The 22,160-nt window shown below is 31.5% G+C and overlaps 1 protein-coding gene across 2 annotated transcripts in view; it reads right to left on the reverse strand.

Moving 5' to 3' along the window:
- The window catches only part of LOC145334682 (CUGBP Elav-like family member 1), a 130,124-nt gene that overhangs the window by 95,077 nt on the left and 12,887 nt on the right, over window positions 1–22,160 (reverse strand). Inside the window, exon 1 of one of the 2 annotated variants that reach the window (XM_080180248.1) lies at window positions 18,485–18,737. The exons of the other annotated variant lie outside the window; for it this stretch is intronic. Coding sequence (XP_080036374.1) covers window positions 18,485–18,534 — 50 coding nt within the window. The 5' untranslated portion in view covers window positions 18,535–18,737. Of the gene's footprint in view, window positions 1–18,484; window positions 18,738–22,160 lie in introns of those variants that run through there. 2 annotated transcript variants of the gene reach the window in all.

Below are 22,160 nucleotides of genomic sequence, written 5' to 3' on the forward strand. Positions count from 1 at the left end.
ACTCAACTTCATTAACCAACCAATCAAAATTCAGTAAAAGTACCCAAAGTTGTTAAGCCAAGGAATAAGAAAACGTTATTGTAAAACTTTGGGGACTAGTGTAATAAACAGCCCATTATCCCCTCTCTCTCTGACAAAGAAGTCTATTTAGTCGCGCAGCTACTCTATAACAAGAGTATATATGTCCGTACATACATCCGACAAAGGTCCGTCACCAACATCAGAAATATCAGGGATCCAAAGGTATAAGACAATGGCAAATAAATTAATGAACATCCCTAATGATGACACACAAAATTACTCCATCTGTAGATTAAAATTAGTTATTGAAACGTTTGAACACTCAATTTTATAAACCAACCCATTAAAATTCATTATAAGTCCCCAAAAGGTGTTAAGCCAAGGAATAAGAAAACGTTATTGTAAAACTTTGGGGACTAGTGTAATAAACAGCCCATTGTCCCCCCCCCCTTCTCTCTCTCTCTGATAAATATTTTAAAACATATTTTATAATATACTTACAATTTAATTATGAGATAATGTTTTCAATGGAATATATTTGGGAGGGTTTGTAAATTAATTTTGCTTTTTATGATAATATTATAATGTTAATAACAAGATAATGTTTCTCTTAGAAGAATCTTAGAGCATATAAAATCAGAGAAAAAGGAATGGTCAGTCATAAATATCCTTATAATAATGTAGTTTGTGTGTGTCTTTCATATCGTACGTAGAACAATATAAAAACCTTATGATAATATTATATGTTTATATCAAGATAATGTTTCCGCCGTGAATTAAAATTCTTAAATCTTTTCCGATGGTTATTAAATTGACAGTATCTCTAGGTATTTATTTCTTTAAATAAAAGTTTTTTTTAATGTTTTAGGCTGTTTCCTAATACTCCTTGAAACACAGTATCTCTAATTGGGCCAATATCGTCATTCAAATGCTGAAATACAAAGCATCTCGACTCAATAACATTCATTTTAATTGTTGGAAAAGTAAATATTTCATCTTCACAAAATAACTTTATCCTGAAAAATTTACCTAGCTTTGTCCCATCCCTTCATTTCAGAGGTGTAATAAATTGTCATACTTTATTACATCTGCTTTTATACAGGGATCAAGAGGGATAAGACAATGGCCGATAGATTGATGTACATCCCCTATGATGATACACAAAGTTACCGCTTCTGTAGATTACAATTAGTGGTTGAAACATTTGAACACTCAACCTAGTGAACCAGCCAATCAAAATTTAATAAAAGTCTTCAAAGTTATTAAGCCAACGAGTAAGTAAACGTTATCATAAAACTTTGGGGACAAGTTTAACAAACAGCCCATTGTCCCCTTCCTTCCTGGCTTTTATACCTAGAAACTAGGGATATAGTGGTAGGAATTATGTCTTTGGTAGCTTGTTTAGATTTTGGGAGAGAAAGGATTGTAAATTATTTTCAGCATCATCGTCTTTAATTTTGATATTTTCTGTAACTCCTCTTGTATTCCCCTACTCACGACAAAATTATTAAAAGCGAAGCTTTTCTATAATTAGAGTCGATCCGACCGTACGTCCGTTCGTCCGTCCGTAACGGATAGATTTTTATGTTGATTTAGGCAGGTTAGAATTGTCCTATCGACTTCAAATTTTGCATGGTGATCCCTATAGTAGTTAGGTACAATTTAGAAAGCGTAGCAACTCTATAATCGTTTCCAGTATGTCCGTACGTCCATTTTCAACAAGTTGATTTTTTCACTTTTTTGAGAACAAATTTTTATATGATCTAATTATCCGATTGATCTGATTGTTGGTATATTGATTCCTGGGACAACAAAGAACAATATAATAAGCGAAGCAACTCTATAATCAAGTCCTGAAAATGGAAGTATGTCCATAAACATTATCCTGCATCAAGCAATTTTTCAACAAATTTACTTAAAATTTTGCTTTGACTCTTATACATTTATATTCTGATTATTCAGTTCTGACAACCATACAAGTGTTAATGCCCTTTTGTCCTACCGTTTCAGAGCTTCGCTTTTATGGATGTTGTCATCCTTTTTAATAAAAACTTTGGTGTTGGAATTATTTAATATTTATCGTCTATTGTCGTGCTCCTGAATTTCTTAGAAAGAAGAAACAGACAAAACATACCTGAAAGAAAAAAAATACAATTAATGATTATATTGTCAAATTTGTATTTTCCAGCTAACAAAAGTTTTCATAATTTCATTGCAGCCTTTTTCTCTAAGAACTGCAAATTAATTTGTCATACAGTTCATGAGATCTTACTCTACATACAATCAATCACATTTAGCTATTTATGTTTATACTAGCGGCTACGCCACTATTTTCAATTTAGTTTAAAAAAAAAATAATTAGGGGGAGGTCTTTTTTCTCATGAGAGGGTGATGCCAATGGTACATTGAGAAGCTACATTAGTCAGATATCTTAAAGACAAACATCCTGTTACTTTTATTAAGGATTTATAATGTAAGGATCAAATAAATATTATTTTGGGTCTAGTCATTTGCGCGATCTTAAGGAACAGGCAGACAGACATACAGACATAGGATTGTAAAAGTATGATAACACAAAGTTTTAAATCTAATGTTGAAATCTAGATTTTTATTTTTCAGCATAAAACATGTTTCCCCCAAATTTTACGGACTAGCAGTTACTCAAATCGTAGATTAAGTGTCCAAGATTTGTACCTAAATATTAAATGAACATAGTGAAATATAAATATTCTAGCAGCTACGCCCCTATTCTATTCTATTTTAGATTTACAAGAAAAACTAAAAAAAAATGTATAGCAGCGTATCACAGACTGTCCAATAATATTAGAATAAAAATCATATAATCAATACCAGTTTTGTTAACCTAGACCTGTGGCCCCTTGGGGCTAATAAATCTGGTTTTAATCTTATAATTTTTGTATTTTAATATCTACGGTAAGCTGTCTAAATGCGATAAAACAAATCATAGAGCACACTGTACAAAATCTAAACCCGAACCTTAGCCGTTTCAGATACGACCGTTCCTCCAAGAAATTTTTCGCTAATTAACTCACAGAGTTACTGAGTAAGTGAGTTTTTGACGAAAGGGTTTCATACAAAATAACAAAAAGAACTATGTTACAAAATAGCACAACAGAAAAGTTATATAAATTGTATGTAATCAAATGTCTTGTACATAGACGGATGTTAACAGCAAAAATAATTATCATTATAATCTAATGTAATAGTATAGCTTTTCAGAAAGTGAGGGGACAATGGGTTGAATTTTGATTAGTCTAAAGAAACTTTAATCTATTGAAGGGGTAATTTGTGTATCATCATTGGGGATGAATATCAATTTGTCGGCCATTGTACTATCCCTTTAGATCCCTGATAGCTTTTGGAAAGCTTATGCTATGCTATAAGAATCAAAATTGTTCTTGTAAAATTAATTTTGTACAAGAAAACTATATGTATTACATACATTTGCTTACAAAAAAAGGTTGTTGTATTCTCTAAACGTCAAATGCGTCTTTTATTATGAGCGAGAAAGAGAGAGAAAGTGTAGATTGTTTATGAATAAAACATTTAATTATTTCCACGTTTAGGTGCAAAAAAAAACAGAGTCTCGACTGTGTAGATACTGTATAGTCTAGACTTTGAAGATACTGTAGAGTCTAGACTGTATAGATACTGTAGAGTCTAGACTTTAAAGATACTGTAGAGTTTATACTGTGTAGACGTAGCAAAGATCAAATAACTAGATATGTTTAATAATTAAAAATGTGCGAAAAAGAAAGACGTTTAAGTATTATTATTCTAGACTATGTAGATACTATAGAGTCTAGACTGTGTAGATACTGTAGAGTCTAGATACTGTTAAGTCTAGACTGAGTAGATACTATAGAGTCTAGACTGTGTAGATACTGTAGAGTCTAGACTGTGTAGATACTGCAGAGTCTAGACTGTGTAGATACTGTAGAGTCTAGGCTGTGTAGATACTGTAGAGTCTAGACTGTGTAGATACTGCAGAGTCTAGACTGTGTAGATACTGTAGAGTCTAGGCTGTGTAGATATTGTAGAGTCGAGACTGTGTAGGTACTATAGAGTCTAGACTGTGTAGATACTGTAGAGTCTAGACTGTGTAGATACTTTAGAGTCTAGACTGTGTAGATACTATATATTCTAGATTGTGTAGATACTGTAGAGTCTAGACTGTGTAGATACTGTAGATTATAGATTGTGTAGATACTGTAGAGTCTAGACTGTGTAGATACTGTAGAGACTACATTGTGTAGATACTGTAGAGTCTAGACTGTGTAGATACTGTACCTTTTTTTCATAGGGGAACTTTAATTTATGGACCATTGTTCTATCCCTATATCCCAGGTATATTTGACATAAAATTAGATACTATTATTTTGACACCTATTTAATAAGGATAAATTTTGTATTAGGATTTAGAAAAGATAGACAGAATCAGAAAGACAACAATCGATATATTATTACTTGGATGTTGCACCAGATTTTCATGTACTCTATTAAAATTATGCTAGCAGCTGGCTAAAATAACGATACCTCCAATCCGTCCCCTTTGCCCCATTCCCTCCCCTCCGAGTGCATGAACAAACTGACCAATAAATGAGGTTTATATTAGCAAACTAGATTGACAACAAATTTTCCCCTCAATAAATCCACGTATTCTATATCCATTAAGACAACAAACATATCAGAGAAGCAATACTAAAATTGCAACAAAAATTAGATATTTAGTCTGTAGGATTTAAAATCCAAAGGGCAATTTTAACAATCTATTTCCTATTTTGAATGTTGACATCCTTGTTTTTATTATTGTGGGGAAATTTAACTGAACAAAACATTTACTCCATTTAATGTGCAACAAGAATTTAGAGAATTTTGCAAAGAGGGCGGAAGAGAAAGGGCAATGGTTGTTGATTTTTTTTACAACCCTTCGGTCAATAAATGTATAAGTAATAAGTATAGATGTATAACCCAGACAACTAACTGGTTCCAGTGGTGGGGACCCTTTTCGTTTGCTAGCAAATTGTTTTCTGCTCTTTTGTAGCGACTTGGTTGATTTTATATTTCCGACGCTATTGGCTGATATTCAAAGATAAAAAAATACAGCAATTTTCCTTTACTTAATGTCAAACTAAAATATAGTACAAGCTATCAAAGGGTAAATTTTAATAGGATTCAAAAGGGAGTAAGGCGGCATTTATTATCTTCAAATGTCCAATCCCTGTACCCATGAATATTATGTAAAGCTTGAATTATTTTACATTACATTTTCATTTTTTTCAGTTCGTTTTGTCAACAACTAAAACATTTTATTTTTACCCACTTTTTTTTTACTTTTTATACATTTGTTTGTTTTAAACGAGGATTTTGGACATATATCCTACTATATAAAGAAGTAAGCTTTATTTTTTACTGTAGCAAAGAATCTATCTAACCACTGAACCGATATGGTTCCCCAAGCCTGACTATCCCCCTTGCCCTAACCTTAAAATAGTTGTTCTCTGCCAGAGTCATAGTTATGTCGTGTGGGGGGGGGGGGGGGTATAAAAATTTTAAAAATTGAAAAGAAATAATATAAGAGCCTAAGAAGATAATTTAGTGTATCATGATTTAGGATGTATATTAATTTATTGTCCATTGTCTTATCCCTTAAAAGTTTACTTTGTTTATTCAATTTTGTAATAAAATACAATTTTTAAGTAAAAGTTTTTATCTCTTTGAATATATTATGTTAGAAAATACTCTTTTAGACAGAGGCACAGCAAAGACTATAAAAAAAGATAAACAAGGATGACAACATCTATAAGTAGCGAAGCTAAATTAGTTATGGAATGACATCCGGAAAAATGAACCACAGAGGAGTGTCATAAAAGAAAACATCGAACTTGATAAAATGACTTACGAAACCTTTAAGTTATAATAACATGAAATCTAGGAATCGAACTAGCACCCCAACCAATAAGCAAATGTTGATTAAACTTGGAGAAAAGTTTAAAGAAAGATATGTAAGAAGTAGCTCGGGTTCACTGAAGTTATTTAAACTTTAAGTAAAACAGTGAAAAGGACAAACAGACACAAGGACTTATAAAAGCAGCTTCGCTACTAAAAAACTGAAAACTTATATATTCACTGCAAATGTGTTAAGACGAGGTAGAGTTACAGACAAGTACATTATCTAATTTTATACACTTTTTTGGGGAGATACAAGTCCAGGATTCAACTTTTTACTCCCTGCCCGTTCTTCATTTTTTTATATGAGAATCTTATGTTGATTTTTTCCAGGATTGCTTCGAAACAGATTAATATCTACTAAATTAGAAAAGGTTCTCAGTCGTACTAAAAAAGCATGCATCATAGCACCGTACAACAGACAATTTTCCACCAAGAATAAGATTAATAATAGGTTTATGAGCCCGGAACTTGGGAGGGGAAGATATGGGGTAAAATGGCAGGATGGGGGGGGGGGAAATTTATTTAAACTTGATAAAAAACTATGAATGCAAATTTTACATTGAATTTTGTAAAATTCAATTATTATTAAAATGTTATTTATTCTTATAATTATTCAGAAAAATGAGTGAAAAGTGGTTTGAAAGAAATAAAGATAAAAAGCAAATGTCTTTTTCTAAACACTAAATTGTTTGGCATGTGTTGTAATTGTTTTCTCACATAATTAACAGGAAAATTTAACTTTTTATTATTAACTTCAAGGCAACTATGATCTAATTTAACCTTGTCAATAACTTAGATCGAAAGAATATACTTTAAAAAGTAAGGAAAGTTCCTAAATACTTCCTCCAAGGAAAAGGCATTTAAGAAATAACTGCAAGGAGACTTCTACTCTGAAATATTAACTCCGTGGTCTATAAGGATGATTAAGCACACAAAGAAAATTTGAAGGAAAATTCTACTCTGAAATATTAACTCCGTGGTCTATAAGGATAAATAAGCACACAAAGAAAATTTGAAGGAAAATTCTACTCTGAAATATTAACCCCATGGTCTAAAAGGATGAATAGGCGTTCCAATGTAAAATAATATCTTGATGCATATTATAGAGCAACATTTGATAACCCAAGAGAGCAAAAAATTACACACATCATACAGCTGAAATTTAAGTATAACAATAGAGAAGGGAAGGGTTAACTAACTGTATGTCCCCACCCGTGGACCCTGAGCCGACTTTTAATTGGGTCTTTGAATATCAGCCAATTGCGTGGAATATATTAACACAGACAAGCCGCTACAAAATAGCAGAAAGAAATTTGCTGGCAGACGAGAAGGGTCCCCAAAACTGGATCCAGGCAGTTATCTGGATTATATGTCTATACTTATACATCTATTCACTTGAATAGCTAAATATTTTTTTTTCCTAATATAAAGATAATAATCAAGTAGCTAGATTGAAAAATATTATATATTTCAAAATTGTAAGAAACATAAAAAAAAAATATTATTTTGAACAGATTTACTGCTTTGTGCTTTTAAAGCAAGCTTTGAGTAAGCGTTTGGGTGGTTGTAGACTTTTTATAAAAAAAATATATTTCTTTATTTTTAACTTACATAAGTCAAATGTAGTTTTTTTCTCTAATTATTAGAAAATTATGTGTTTTTTTCTCTCACTCTTTTACCTTGGCCTTTTCTTTTTTCCTAAAAAACAAATTTAACCTTAATTATCTGTTTCTGTTAGTGTCTTATTATGTTTTTTAAAAGCGAAGCTTTTCTATAATTAGGGTCGGTCCGTCCGTCCGTAACGGATAGCTTTTTCCGCTAATTTAAGCATGTTAGAATTGTCCTATTGATTTCAAACTTTGCATGGTGATTCCTGTAGTAGTTAGGTACGATTTAGAAAGCGCAGCAACTCTATAATCATTACCAGAATGTCCGTACGTCCATTTTAAACATGTAGATTTTTTTTTACTTTTTTAACATCAAATTTTTATGTAATCTAATAATCCGATTGATCTGATTTTTGGTATACTGATTCCTGGGGCAACAAAGTACAATATTATAAGCGAAGCAACTCTATAATAAAGTCCTAAAAATTAAGTATGTCAATAAACATTATTCTGTATCAAGCAGTTTTTCAACAATTTTACTTACAATTTTGCTTCAACATTTATACATTTATATTCTGCTTATTCAGTTCTGACACTATACAAGTGTTAGTGTTCGTTTGTCCTACCGTTTCAGTGCTTCGCTTTTATGGATGTTGTCATCCTTGTTAAACTAAGTTTTTCTATAATTTAGTTTTGTCCGTCCGTCTGTAAAGGATAGCTATTTTTGTTAACTTGTTAGAATTGTTCTAAAGGTTTCAAGCTCAGTATGATGATTCTTGTAACAGTTAGGTACCATTTAGAAAGCGTAGCAACTCTATAATCATTACCAGAATGTCCGTACGTCCATTTTAAACATGTAGATTTTTTACTTTTTTAACAACAAATTTTTATGTGAACTAATCATCTGATTAATCTGATTTTTGGTATATTGATTCCTAGGACAACAAAGTATAATGTAATAAGCGAAGCAACTCTATAATCAAGTCCCAAAAATGTAAGTATGTCAATAAACATTATCCTGAATCAAGCAGTTTTTTTCAACAAATTTACTTAAAATTTTGCTTTGACCCTTATACATTTATATTATGATTATTCAGTTCTGACACTATACAAGTGTTTATGTTCGTTTGTCCTACCGTTTCAGTGCTTCGCTTTTATGGATGTTGTCATCCTTGTTTAAACTAAGTTTTTCTATAATCAAGTTTTGTTCGTACGTACGTCCGTCTGTAAAGGATAGCTATTTTTGTTAACTTAGGCATGTTAGAATTGTTCTAAAGGTTTGAAGCTCAGTAAGATGATTCTTGTAACAGTTAGGTACAATTTAGAAAGCGTAGCAAGTCCATATATTTTCCTATAACTCTAAACAGGTCGATTTTTAATTTTTTTTTGGAACATGATTTTTAACATAATATGATTATACTAAAATTTTGATTTCTGTAATGATATTTTAACCAAATGTTCAAAATTCCTGTAATTAATATTTTTTTTTTCGTGGACAAATACAATACATTTTTCAGAATGATACAAAACCGGTTTTAAATCAGAGGAAAATAATAGGATTGGAATCCATACAGAAAAATATTTATTAATTTTTAATTTTTTCCTTTTTCTGTTAAAATTTTGAAGTATTTTTTTATGCACCGCACAAATGAAAAAAAATGGCCCATAGTCATTCTTAGAGCACAATGATCATAAGCGAAAATTAGGTTTTTAGATTTCTTTTAGATCTAATCTCTCCTTTAATATACAATTTTTGCCTATGTTTGTCAATTTATTAATTACTAGCGGTTTCGCCCGTAGCCTATAGGGGCTTTGCCCCAAGGGGTTTGATCAAACCAATTTTAGTATTTAATTATTTTTTTTTTTTTTTTGGGGGGGGGGGTTAGTCGACCCCACTATTTTATTTTTAGTTTTAAAAAGAATTTTTTTTTTTGGGGGGGGGGGTATTTTTTATTTTTGGGGGGTTGGGGGTGTCCCAACCCCCAAGTAAATAGTTATAAACCTTCCCGGGAACTATGAGAAGCTACTCTGTAAAGAAGAACCCGATCGGTTTAGCGGTTAGCGAGATCCTTCCCTACAAACAAACAGACAAACAAACACACAAACAAACAGACAGACATCGTTCTACTTTGTGTTATAGATTATTTAAGATTATAAAACTCAACTCTAACAAAACTTGAATATCAACATTTTTTGTTAACATTTTGTGTGACCTATAGAGAGCATTTAAGCAAAAATAATTCTTATAATAAAGTAATAGGATGTCTAAGGGTCTGTCTGTTTGTACCGAAGGATCTCGCTACCCGAAAGTATATGATTTAGAACTGAATTAACAAAGATATCTATTAATAAAGTGATCTTTTATTAAGAATAATAAAAAAATTCAGCTTTGAGATCAATATTTTTTTTTCTATTTTCTTATCACCAGGATCTAATTACAGACGAGTGTGCAACAGATTTGCATATCTTAAAAACCTCTTTCATCAATTTTGAACATTTTTTGTCCTGAAAAACCTATCATTTCGGGAGAATCCTTTTTAGGTATAAGTGTACGATTCAATCCCACCTCCCCACAAATAAAAAAATATATTATTATGGTGAAGGGGGGGGGGACATGATTAGTTGCTACCAGATTGCTATGTATACCAGAGATCTAAAGGGATTAGACAATGGCCGATAAATTGATGTACATTCTCGATGATGATACACAAAATCAACCCTTCTATATATTACAGTTAGTGGTTGAAACGTTTGGACACAAAACTTAATGAAACAACCAATCAAAATTGAATGAACTTTATTAAACCAATGAATGAAAAAGAAAATGTAATCATAAAAGTTTGGGGACTAGTATAATAAACAGCCCAATGTCCCCTACCTCCCGGTATTATACAGTCCCCTAGGCTAGGCGAGGACACACTTAACCTAACAGCTAAGAACATCTTGCCTATAATAAGCCACCAGGACAAATACTGCATTCGATATGTTTATCTTAACAGAGAAAACAAGTGGGGGTTGTTCTTGGTCCAGTCAGTGTTTTAAGCTATTTTACCATCATTTCTTATCCACCTGAGAGCTCGCGAGGAAATGCATTATGAGCCGCATTTTTTTTTCACAAGGGCGCCGCCAAAAAAAAATAGTTCTGTGTGTGAAAAAATTTATTTTAACCAGCGGTTTCAGTTTAAAAATAGAGCGACCAACAATTCCGTGGAGATTAACTAAACTGTGTCATACTAAAGACCTTAAAAATTGCATATACCCCTTCTATGTTGGACATGTGACATAACAAGCAAACACTAGACAGTTCTTACATTTTATTTTTATTACATCATGCAAAGTAGTTGTTTGTTCACCTACTTTTTTTCCTACCCCCCCCCCTCTTTTTACGCTTCAAAGCGTAATGCAAAGATACTTAAGATAAAAAAGTAGCTTGCATTTTTCTAAGTTGTTTAAAGAATATTTAAATTGTGCGAAAAATATCCAAATTGCACATTTTGAGATTTATTGTCATTTTATACTTTATTTTGACTTACTTTAGGTAATCTATAAACATTTAAACAAAACTAATCTCTTTATCCTTATATAAAAATAATAGGTTGTTTCTCTGTGTGTCTGTCTGTCTGTACCGCTGGATCTCTGAAACCACTGAAACAATATGCTTCACATTTACTTTGTAGCTTTCCATGGGTACTGTTTCATAACTATTTAATCTGACCCCAAATTCTTTTAATATTTTCTTTTTGAAAACTATAATTACAACTAGGAGGATCGACTTTCACCCGCCCCCCCCCCCCCCCAAATCATAACTCAAGTGCCACTAGAGGTCTATAGGGGCGTAGCCGCTAGTTAAAGTAAAAGTAGTAAAATTAAAACCATTTTCTTTTCCCTTTACTTTCAGATTTAAGATTTAGGATGGTCCTAGGAACTTTTTTTATCACGATAACACAATGAAATATCTGACTGTAAAAAAAGACAACTCTTAATCAGAGTCGTGCAGAATGGGGTATGTAAAGAAAAATAGCGCGCTTCACGCGTCAATTTACAAGTCAAAGGCTCTTGTTTGACCTTAAGTATATTGATCATTTATGGACACTCCCCCTAACCACTAAAATTTTATCTTGTTTTCTGTACTACAACCCTACTCGATTGTAGTTTAGGGGCGTTTCAAAATTGTAAAGGGGTTTTAAATTTTCAGGTACGCTTCGCGCATTACCTGTTAAAACAATGTACTTGTTATTAATTGTTTCCTCCATTTGGTAGGAGGATGAAGACCTGGCTCAAAATGCTGTATGATATTACCAGTGCACAATTAGTCTTAATATATATATTACGAGGGGGGGGGGGGGGGGCGGGGCGTGTTTTGTCTGGGCAAGCCTGTAAATTTTATATCCTACGATAAGTTTTTATTGATGAACTGATGAACCTAAATATTTCTGAAAACACTAATCTGAATTAGTTGGAATTTTCAGGAAAACCTAATTATGTCTTAAAGTGGTTTGAGGCCATTTTCTTTAGAGCCTAAGTAACTTGTGATGGTTTGAAAGTCTCCAGGAACCAGCATTAAGATTTGCACTTTGATGTTCACACATTCGCAACTCTTTACTTTAAACTTTTATTTAATTGCGCAGCTACTCTCGATCTACATTAATATTAGATTTTAAAAAACAATAATTCAAAAATTTGCATTTAAAATTTACCTAATATGAATTCTTAATTGTTTTCAAATTACTTCTTGTTTTTTCTAAAAGTGCACAGGGATGTGACACTCGAAAAAAAACTTCTTGTCAGTCGAAAAAAAAATTAAATCATTTTCTCGTATTCATTCGAATCCGGTGGATAAGAACCGGTTCTCATCCATACGAAAAAAATATGTCTAGTATCGTATTATATTCAGCTTTCTACGAATATAAAAAAGTACAATAATAACATTAAAACCATAGGGCTAAAAAAACTGGTTTTAATCTTATAATTGTACATTCTATATCCGCGGAAACCTGTTAATAATACGAAGCGAGAAATAACTATTATGTCTCCTATATTTCACAGTGGAAGGAATTTATTATTATGGTCTAACAAAAAATCTGGGAAAGGGAAAAAAAGGTTTGTAGATTATTCATATCCCCTCCTTCCTGGGGTTAACCTATTTAGGTGTTATGTTTTTCAACAGCTTCCGTATTCTAAACTATTTGCATGTGCAACAAGCAAAACTATTTTTTACTCACTCAATTCGTTGGTTGATTTACATAACAATGGATGTAGAATATACGTGGATATATTGACAAGTGAAAAATTGTAGCCATCTTAGCATGCTAATATGGACCTCATTCATTGGTTCGTTCATCCAGTAAGAGGAGAGGGGATGGGTTAAAGGGGTTGGAGTGAGGGTATTGTTATTTTAGACAGATGCGAGTATCACTTTATCAGAGTACATGAAAATCTGGTACAACTTCCAAATAATAATATATCGATTGTATTAACCAAGAAAAGATGGTTTTAAGTAGAGCTGCTACTCAATAACCAGTGTATTTCAGCATGTTTCATGACACAAATTTCACTATTTTTCATTTAGGTTAGGGTTATTATCAGGATTCTAAAGGGATAAGGCAATGCCCGATAAATTAATATACATCTCCAATCATGATACACAAAACTACTCCTTTTATAGATTACAATAAGTGGTTGAAACGTTTGGACAGCCAACTTAATGATCCACTCCATCAAAATTCACTAAAAGTCCCCAAAGTTTTTTTAGCAAGGACATAAGAAAACTTTATTTTAAAACTTTGGGGACTAGTGTGATAAACATTTCAATGTCCCTTTGTTTTATTTTAAAAATGGTCAAAAAATGTTTGTTTTGTACTATGTTATCCTTGTTTTAAAAACAAACAGATCTGTATCCTACACGAATAGCATAAATACTTTTCTTTCTTTTACATTCACACAAAAATAAACAGAGATGGGACTGTGGATGATAAATTAATCTTCTCGCCAATACTTACATGTAATATTATGTCTCGTATTAACAGCTATGGATTAAATCAAATATTGATCCAAAAAAGAATGTCGAATATTTTACATAAATTGGTTTATTACTAGCGGTTGTGACTCTAGACGAGAAAGTTGACTTTACACTTTACAATTTTTTCTACGGGAGATTTCTGTTGAAATAATTATAAAACTTTCTTGGACCTTTGAGAAGCTTATCTATAAAGGAAAACCATATCGGTCCAGCGGTTAGTGATTTCCTTCAGTACAAACGCTAGACAGACAGACAAACATCCTGTTACTTTAACCTCATGATTTCCTCCGTTACAGTTTTATTTACAGAAACTCCCAGTCCTAACAATCTTTAATTTTTACCTATAGAAATAAATTTTTTCATTTTTTAAAATAATTGTTATCTTGTTTTTTTTTACATAATTGTCACTATTTCATCAGAGTTTAGACGAGTTTTTGTAAAAACCCATCTAACAATTTTTCACTAGAATTTTGCAATAGTATTTGTGGAGGGATATACTCAAAGCATTTTAAAACCTTTATTGCAATTAATGGATTTGAAGCAAAAAGAAAATTGTAGAAAGTTTTCAAGTATGGCTCCGAAACCGATTAATAACCGCTAGATAAGAACCGATTCTTAGACATACTGAAAAATCAAGTATAGCATCGTATTACAGAAATTTGTTAACGAATATTAAAGAAAATCTTTCATTTTATTATCCTCGGAAAGCTGTCTATAATACAATGCAATAAATACCTATTCATAAACCCTTCTCTGCTGAATGTCTAAGAGAAAAAATAAAATAAAAACACAAGGTTTAAATTTCAGATGAAATATGAGAGTATTATTTTTCAAAAACCTTGGATTCAAAATCAATTTGATAAGAATACATTAAAACCGAGGGGTTGTCTTTCTTGAATTAGTATTTATTCAAATCTTTGATAAGGTTTAACTATTAATAATTTTGTTCTTGAAAATCTTTGAAATTAGAGTTTGTGTTTATCTAGTTATAAGTTTAAATTTCATTCATAATTGTCCAAAAAAAAAGAAGATTAATACTTTACTGGATTTTTAACTTAGATCAATAGTTCGTTTATACAGCGGGAGGGGAGTGGATTGGTTAAAGGAGGGAATCATTATTTTAGTCCGCTACGAGTTTCATTTATTAGAGTACAGGATAATCTGTTGTAAGATCAAAGTGATAATAAATCCATTTTATTAGGTTATGATAAATCGCCTTGTTATCATAATTTTTAACACTCAGAAATTTATTTAATCTCTAACAATGCAATAAACCTGAGGTGGATTCTTAAAAAAGATTGCCCCACTAATCGCTTAGTGGGGCAAAATTGTTTTCGTGAAAAATCCTCCAAAATCAAATAAAAAATCTACAAAAATTAAATAGAATCTTATGTTAATAACCCTTCTATGATTTTGTTTAATTTTTGTAGATTTTTAATGTGATTTTGGTGGATTTTTCACGAAAACAATTTTTAGTGGGGCAATTTTTTTAAAGAATCCACCTCTGATGTACAGAGGTACATACTGTAATTGTTGTTAATCTTTGCTTTTCAAAATATGTGTGTGAGTTTAAAAGTGTAACTGTCCGTCAAAAATTTGAATTGGCCGTGTTATGGTGTGTCTTTAATACAACAACAAAATTAAATAGCATACTTCAAATTTTTAAAGTTGTAGTATTTTGCCAGTAAGGTGAATACACCAATTTTCTACAGGACTTCGATCAAAATGTTTAAAGATAAAACAGCTGCACAGCGTATAGTGTCTAATAAAAAAAGACGTCATAAAATACAAATGACCAATGATAGGCCAGTATACAATTTACTATTGGTCAATTCTAATGTATGCTGGCCTATCATTGGTAATTTATATGGTATGACACTATACGCTGTTTCTTTAAAGATGAATAATGATATTTAATTCTTATGTATTTATGAAATTTACATATGTTATATAAAAATAGATTTTTAGGGCAATTTTTGGCTGTGTTGTTTAAATTCCAACCGTATAAGTATAAATTCCTACTGAGCACTTAAAACAAAACTTCCGCAAATTTTAGGCCACAGCAAGCAGAACAGCAGGAAGACAGGGGTAGGTCATAACAATCAATATTTACAAAGTTTATGTTATCCTTCTATCCTATTATACAAAGAAGTCAGTTTTTGTTGTCAGAAGAATAGGGTTTCAATAATTACAGAACCGATTGGGTTTTTATTTTTAGGGAAGCTTCACATAGGTCTAGGGGTAGTTTTAGGCTATTTTATTTCTAGATTTAAGCCTTTGAATGGTTTTAGGCTATTTTAGGTCCCTTCTATACCCCTTTGAATTCATACCCCTAGATGCCAAAAGTAGTAAGGAATTTACATTTTGTCAGGCTTATAATATACCGTTAAATTAAATTACCATTTAATCGATTAAGCGATGAATTTCAGGGAAGTTTTAAATTGGAGCAGCCACCAATATTTTTTTTTATATAAGAATATAAAGGAAAACATAAATTAAACTTATTTCAATAATTTGAATAATGATAATAAAGAAAACAAATCTAGGTTTAACAGATGATTTTTTATCTACTCTGTTAATGTTAAAAATTACTGTTATAAGAATCAAGCTAAAATTAAAAGTTTTTTTAATATTTTAGTCTTATATTTTTTAAAAGCTTAAAATGTGTATGTATTATAAGCCTTTTTGTGTACTACAATATGTAATGTATCAAAATCGTATGGATGTCATATCTAGCCCTGATATGATAAGTAACGCAGGGTTAGAGTCATTGGGATAAAAAAATTTTACATTAAAAAATGATAATAATATAATTTTATATTTGCCAAAAAGAAAATTAAAGTAATTTTATTAATACTAGTTTATAATTAGTCTGTAGGACAACCGGACAGCCAGATATAATCTAGTTATAGAGTAGCTAAAACATTAAAAAAAAAACAATAAACTCCATTAAAAATTTTCTTACAGTTTTGTAAATTAATCTTCACGTGCTATTTCATGATATTTGTAAAGCGTTTGACAGTGTCTCATCTAGCAATATGTTTGTTTATTGTTCAAAAAGACAGCGAGTATTTATTTTCAAATTTTACAACACAACAATATTTTAGCAAATCCACTCGTGATTGAATCATCCTAGTGTATAAAAACAAATTATTACCAAGCTCATTTTGGTGATTTACAACTTTTGGCAAAGATATAATCTTCTTTTTATTTAGATCATTTTCGTATATAAGATGAAAAGCATCATACAAGGCAGTTTTGCTTTTGATCTATTTTTCTCTACGCAGTTTCTCTAAACACTTGTTAACACGCTTGCAGTAGGGATAATATAACGATAATAAATGTTCAAAAGGCTGGGTTTACATTATCTTTCAGTCATATTTTTATTACATTATTTGAAAAAAAGTTCGCTTTTTTGGTGCGGAACTTACTGCTGTTTTGTATCAGCCCTCTTTATTTCCTGCTTATTCAAAGTGAAAGATTTTTAACAACTTTTTTCACCACATGTTTATAGGTCACTTAGGGGTGCTAAGTAGACTTTCAAAGCTTGTGATTGTCAAGCTTTAACGTTAGTATATAGTAGTACAGTCACCTAATAAAATGGATTTGATTGATAGTCACTCAATTAACTAAAAAGCATATACGTAGAAAGAAAAACTAAACATGCACGCACACACGGGTAATCAGACTGGCGCAAATTGGATTACCAGAGTAAAAGAATAGAGGGGGTAAGGGCTATATGTAACTATATATCTACAGTTTCTAAAAGTCCATACTAAAATATATAATAAAATATACTTATTTATGCTATTAAACTGACAATAACCCACAAGGACATAGATAGTTTGCCGCTACTTTAACCCTTCAGTAAAATACTTGTTAACACAATAAAAATTACAAATTAAAGCTTCAAATAGGACGTAATTAAGAAAGTAAAGATTAATAAAATTAAGTTTTTATATGATTTTTTTCGAGGTAAACATGAAATAAACTATTAATTTATGTATTGTTAAATGTTTATAACAGATACGAATTACGAATTAAAGAATATAAATCATGTATATTTGTAGTATAAGATATTATTTTTTTGTTTTAATAGATACCCAAGAAAATCATTCAGAAAATCTGAATTTAGACCCATTTTATCTAAAACCGTTAAAGCAGATTTTACAACAAACAATGATTGAGAGAAACAGTTTGAAATAATTTTATGTAGTAAAATTACAGAAAAGATTTGAAGTTTTATATTGTTATTTTATCTGAACTCATGTCAATCAGGGAGGGAAAAGGCAATGCTGGTTAAATTAATCTACAATCATTTTTCCACCTAACATATAGCAAAGGCAAAATGTTTAAGAGGAGAAATAATAGGTTGTAAATATAACATCCATTGTCTTACCCCTGTTCTTCTTTATCCCCAATAATAACAATTCAATTGTTCAATTGACAAAATTAGGGAGTAGAAAAAAAAACAAGGATGACAAAATTAAAAAGAGTATTACAATTAGAGTACATGATTAGCTAATAAAAGTTAAGATTGGAAAGAATAAAAATATTTTCATTCTATGTTTCAATTTTTAAGATATTTATAGTTATTCCAGTATGGCTTCGAAACCAATTATTTCCTGCATTAGAACAATTCCAAGACATACTGAAAAATCATGTATAAAAACGAATAACAGACAATTTTCTATGAATATTAAAATAAAAATCATGGAATTTCCCTCGAGGTTAACACAACTGGTTTTAATTTTATAATTTTTCATTTATCTTTAAAAACTAAAAACTTGAAAAATAACGAGCTGAATAAATTGAATTATTGAGTAGCTCTGCTAATAAAAACAGAAAAAAAGATAAAACAAACCTTTTAAGACAATTTTCTATCATACTAGTAGGATTTTCTACTACAATCATTTATACAAATTTATTTTCTTTTCAAATATTAAAAACAATAACTTAACAATTATAAATTGTTAATAATTTTCACATATTCATGTGTTTTTTGTTATTTTTATTAACTGTTACTTTTCACTTTATAATTTGTTGATAAATTTGATATTATCTATGTCGGAAGTTATATAGAGAGATCCTTCAGAGACGACGGAGAAATTTACACTAAAGCAAATTATATAGCGCATGTGGCCATATTTATTTTGGAGGATTTTCGCAATATTTAGAAGATTTTTTTTCTAAATGCAATGATTTTCTATAATATATATTTGTCCACACGAACAATTTCTGTGAAGGATTGCATTGTTATTTTAAAAATGTTGAATCTTTTATACTTTTATAACAATTGTATATATTACTAATAATCTATTTAATTAATATATAAAGCAAGTTTATGTTGTTTTTTATAAAATACTAGTTTTTCATTGCTGCATTACTTGGACTTTATTTATTTTTTTATTATATTGTTAGATAAATATCTTAACAAATATTATTTGGCCCCCAAATCTAGGTCTCGGCCACACTAATACGGAGATTTCTCTTTCTCCCCCTCCTCCCCCTTTCCTCCATGTTTTACCCCGTGGCTCCGACCGTCTCTCTGTCCGTCTCCGGTGGCTTTATATTATTTTCATGGAAATTGTATCGGACGTTTATTTGGCCCCCCGAATCTAGAGGTGTTATCTCAATACAACCACTATCATTATTTTCTAAAAAATTCTTATTTTTCACTCAACTTTTGAGATTAATATAACTACACTATTTTGGATTATATTATAATGTGTTTATTAATAAAAAAAATTTGCTATTTTTAAATTCCTTTTTTTTGTTATTTTCAATGTTATATCCTCTCTTCGCATATTATTGTAATCCATATAAATTTACATCTTGTTATATTATGATTATATTTATGTTTACATGTAAATACTAAGCTACTCTACAATTTGAAATGTCCGTCTGTATGTATGTCCGAAACGTTTTGGGAGAAACATGAATTTCTCGGCTCTTATAAAAGATGGAAGGCTAAAACTTCTAGTCAGCATTCCAATCAATATGGAGCATAATTAAGTATAAAACATCCATAGCGGTCGGACTGCTTTTAAGCAGCTATTCAGCCACTGTATTTTTTACAGCTGATTTTCTTGGTTCCAGTAAAAGATAGAAGGCTGAAACTTCTTGCCAACATTCCCATCAATATGGAGCATAGTTAAGTGTAAAACGTCCATAGTGGCCAGACTGATTTTAAGCATCTTTTTAGCCGCTTTTACTTTTTACAATGTTTCTCTAAAAACTTTTCAGACATACATACATACAGAAGGACATTTCAAAAAATATAGTAGCTTCGCTATTAAAAAGGATTAAATTGTGCAACTATTTTTAGTCTTTCTATTTCTCTTTATGATGTTTAAACTTAAATTTTCTTCTTTGCTACTTACAAATGTTATCATTCTTAAATCAAAATAATATCACTTTTCAGGAAATGTATAGGGCTAAATAGTTTTTCTCTGTGTGCTATATCTACAGATGATATTTGTTATTTATTCTCTTGGTAAAGTTTTATAGACCAATAAAACAGGTCTTGTTAAAAGATGAAGGAATTGTTAACTTAGTTTTAAGATGACAAAATTCATAAGTAGTAAAGCACCAAAAATTCATTGAAGGACAAATAGACAAGATGATTAAAAGAGAAGATGTTCAGAATATGCCATATTTCATAAAAAAAATCACGAAACCTCTCTCAATAATACAATTTTTTATGCATGACTAACAGACTGACGCACAAAGTTAGTTATGGTCATTGATAAGTTAATCTTCATCAAAAATTATATCTTTAAGAACAGCCAAAAAATCCCTATAGAGTTATGGACGGACTGACGGACAGACAAAGTGAATTATAGAGCAGCTTCGCTACTAAAAAAATATTGGTTCAAATCTCCATCTAAACTAAGAAACAAATAAAAATTTTCCTTCTCCTGAATTGGTAGATTTATGAAAATAATTGAATAAGTTTATCTATTTACCATGACTAGTTAGGACCTAGGAAGAATTATTTTTTATCCATTGCTTATTATTAGAATATATTTTGTGCATGGAAAGTTTCTTAAAGTAAAAATCAAGCAAAGTTTTCGATGACAAAACTGACGGCCTTAGTTATAAAGTAGACTCTAAAGATACTTTTAAGCCTTTTTACTTTCCCTTTTTCTGTATGAGTCTTTACTGTCTTTTGGTCACTTTTATTGACCAAGTAATTGGTAACTTTTACTGCATATTTGACAATGATCTAGGGAGGGACCAGGTATCTTAGGTGATAAGATAATAGAGGATAAATCTATGTACTTCCCCAATGATGTTAGACACAAATACCCTTATCTAGATAAAAAATATTGGTTAAGAAGTCTGGACGCTGCTAGTTTCAAGCAACTAAATGAGATTTGATAAAGAGCAATGTGTATTTTAATAACAGTTTAACTAATTCCAATTCTAATTCTGTTCCTTAGGTGTTACAAAATCCACTGAGAGGAGTTTTTAAATAGCTTAAAATGATAATACACTGCCCCCCCCAAAAAAGAGTATGGGACCCCCCATACTCTTTTTTACTCCCCTCAACCCCCCATCTCTTTTTAGAGGCAGAGAATAGGGCAATGGAGAAGGGAGGTGGAGACAAGGAGCAAAGGATTTGAACAGCGAGAAAAGGGATAGTCAAACGTGCCGTCTTATATTCTTGCCAAGCAGGCAGGCGTGTCGGGCCAGTTTCTTGCGACGGGCAGGCAAGCGTGCTGGGACACATTATATGTTGATTGGGAAAGAGAAAAGGGAGATGAACACAAGGAGCAAGCGATATACACAGGGAGAAAAGGGGAAGGTGCCATTAAACCTAGTAATGGTTGCCAACTAAAAATGAAAATAAGATTTCTAATATCTTTTATAATCCTTCTAGCTTTCTTTTACTATTATATCTTACAAGTAATATTTTAATACCACATCCTTTTACATTATTAGAAAAATGTAATTTCTAGTTGGCAACTGTCAAATGCTTACCCCTTTTCTCCCTATTCATATCCCTTGCTCCTTGCTCACACCTCCCTCTTCGATTTCCCTATCATGTGCCTTTAAAAGAGAGGTGGGGGAGTGGGGAGTAAAAAAGGGTATGGGGGGGCCCCCATACTCTTTTTTGAGGGAGGCCGTGTATTCTCATTTTAAGCTATTTAAAAACTCCTCTCTGGCTCCTTCCAATGTAACTCCTGCCTCCAATGGATCCACCCTAAATGCTCCCTCCTCCCATCTGCCTCCCACTACTCTCCTTTCTGGTTCTGCCCTTCCTGCTCCCCCCCAACCTCACCCCCTCCCTCTCCTAACTTATCTCCCCCTACACCCCTCCCATCACCTAGCTCCCCGTCTACCCCTCCTTCCCCTGCAGCTCCTCCTTCACCCCCGCCCCCTCCTCCACCCACCCCTGCCCCCCGAAAACCTCCTGGTAAACCTTTTGTCCTTCAATTCAATTGTAATGGCCTCCTCACCACCCAAGATGAACTCCACAACCTTATTTCTACCCATAACATCCCCATCACCTGCCTCCAAGAAACCAAACTCTC

Source organism: Acartia tonsa, chromosome 12, assembly GCF_053477335.1.
Source record: "Acartia tonsa isolate MP-2025a chromosome 12, ASM5347733v1, whole genome shotgun sequence".
NCBI lineage: Eukaryota > Metazoa > Arthropoda > Copepoda > Calanoida > Acartiidae > Acartia > Acartia tonsa.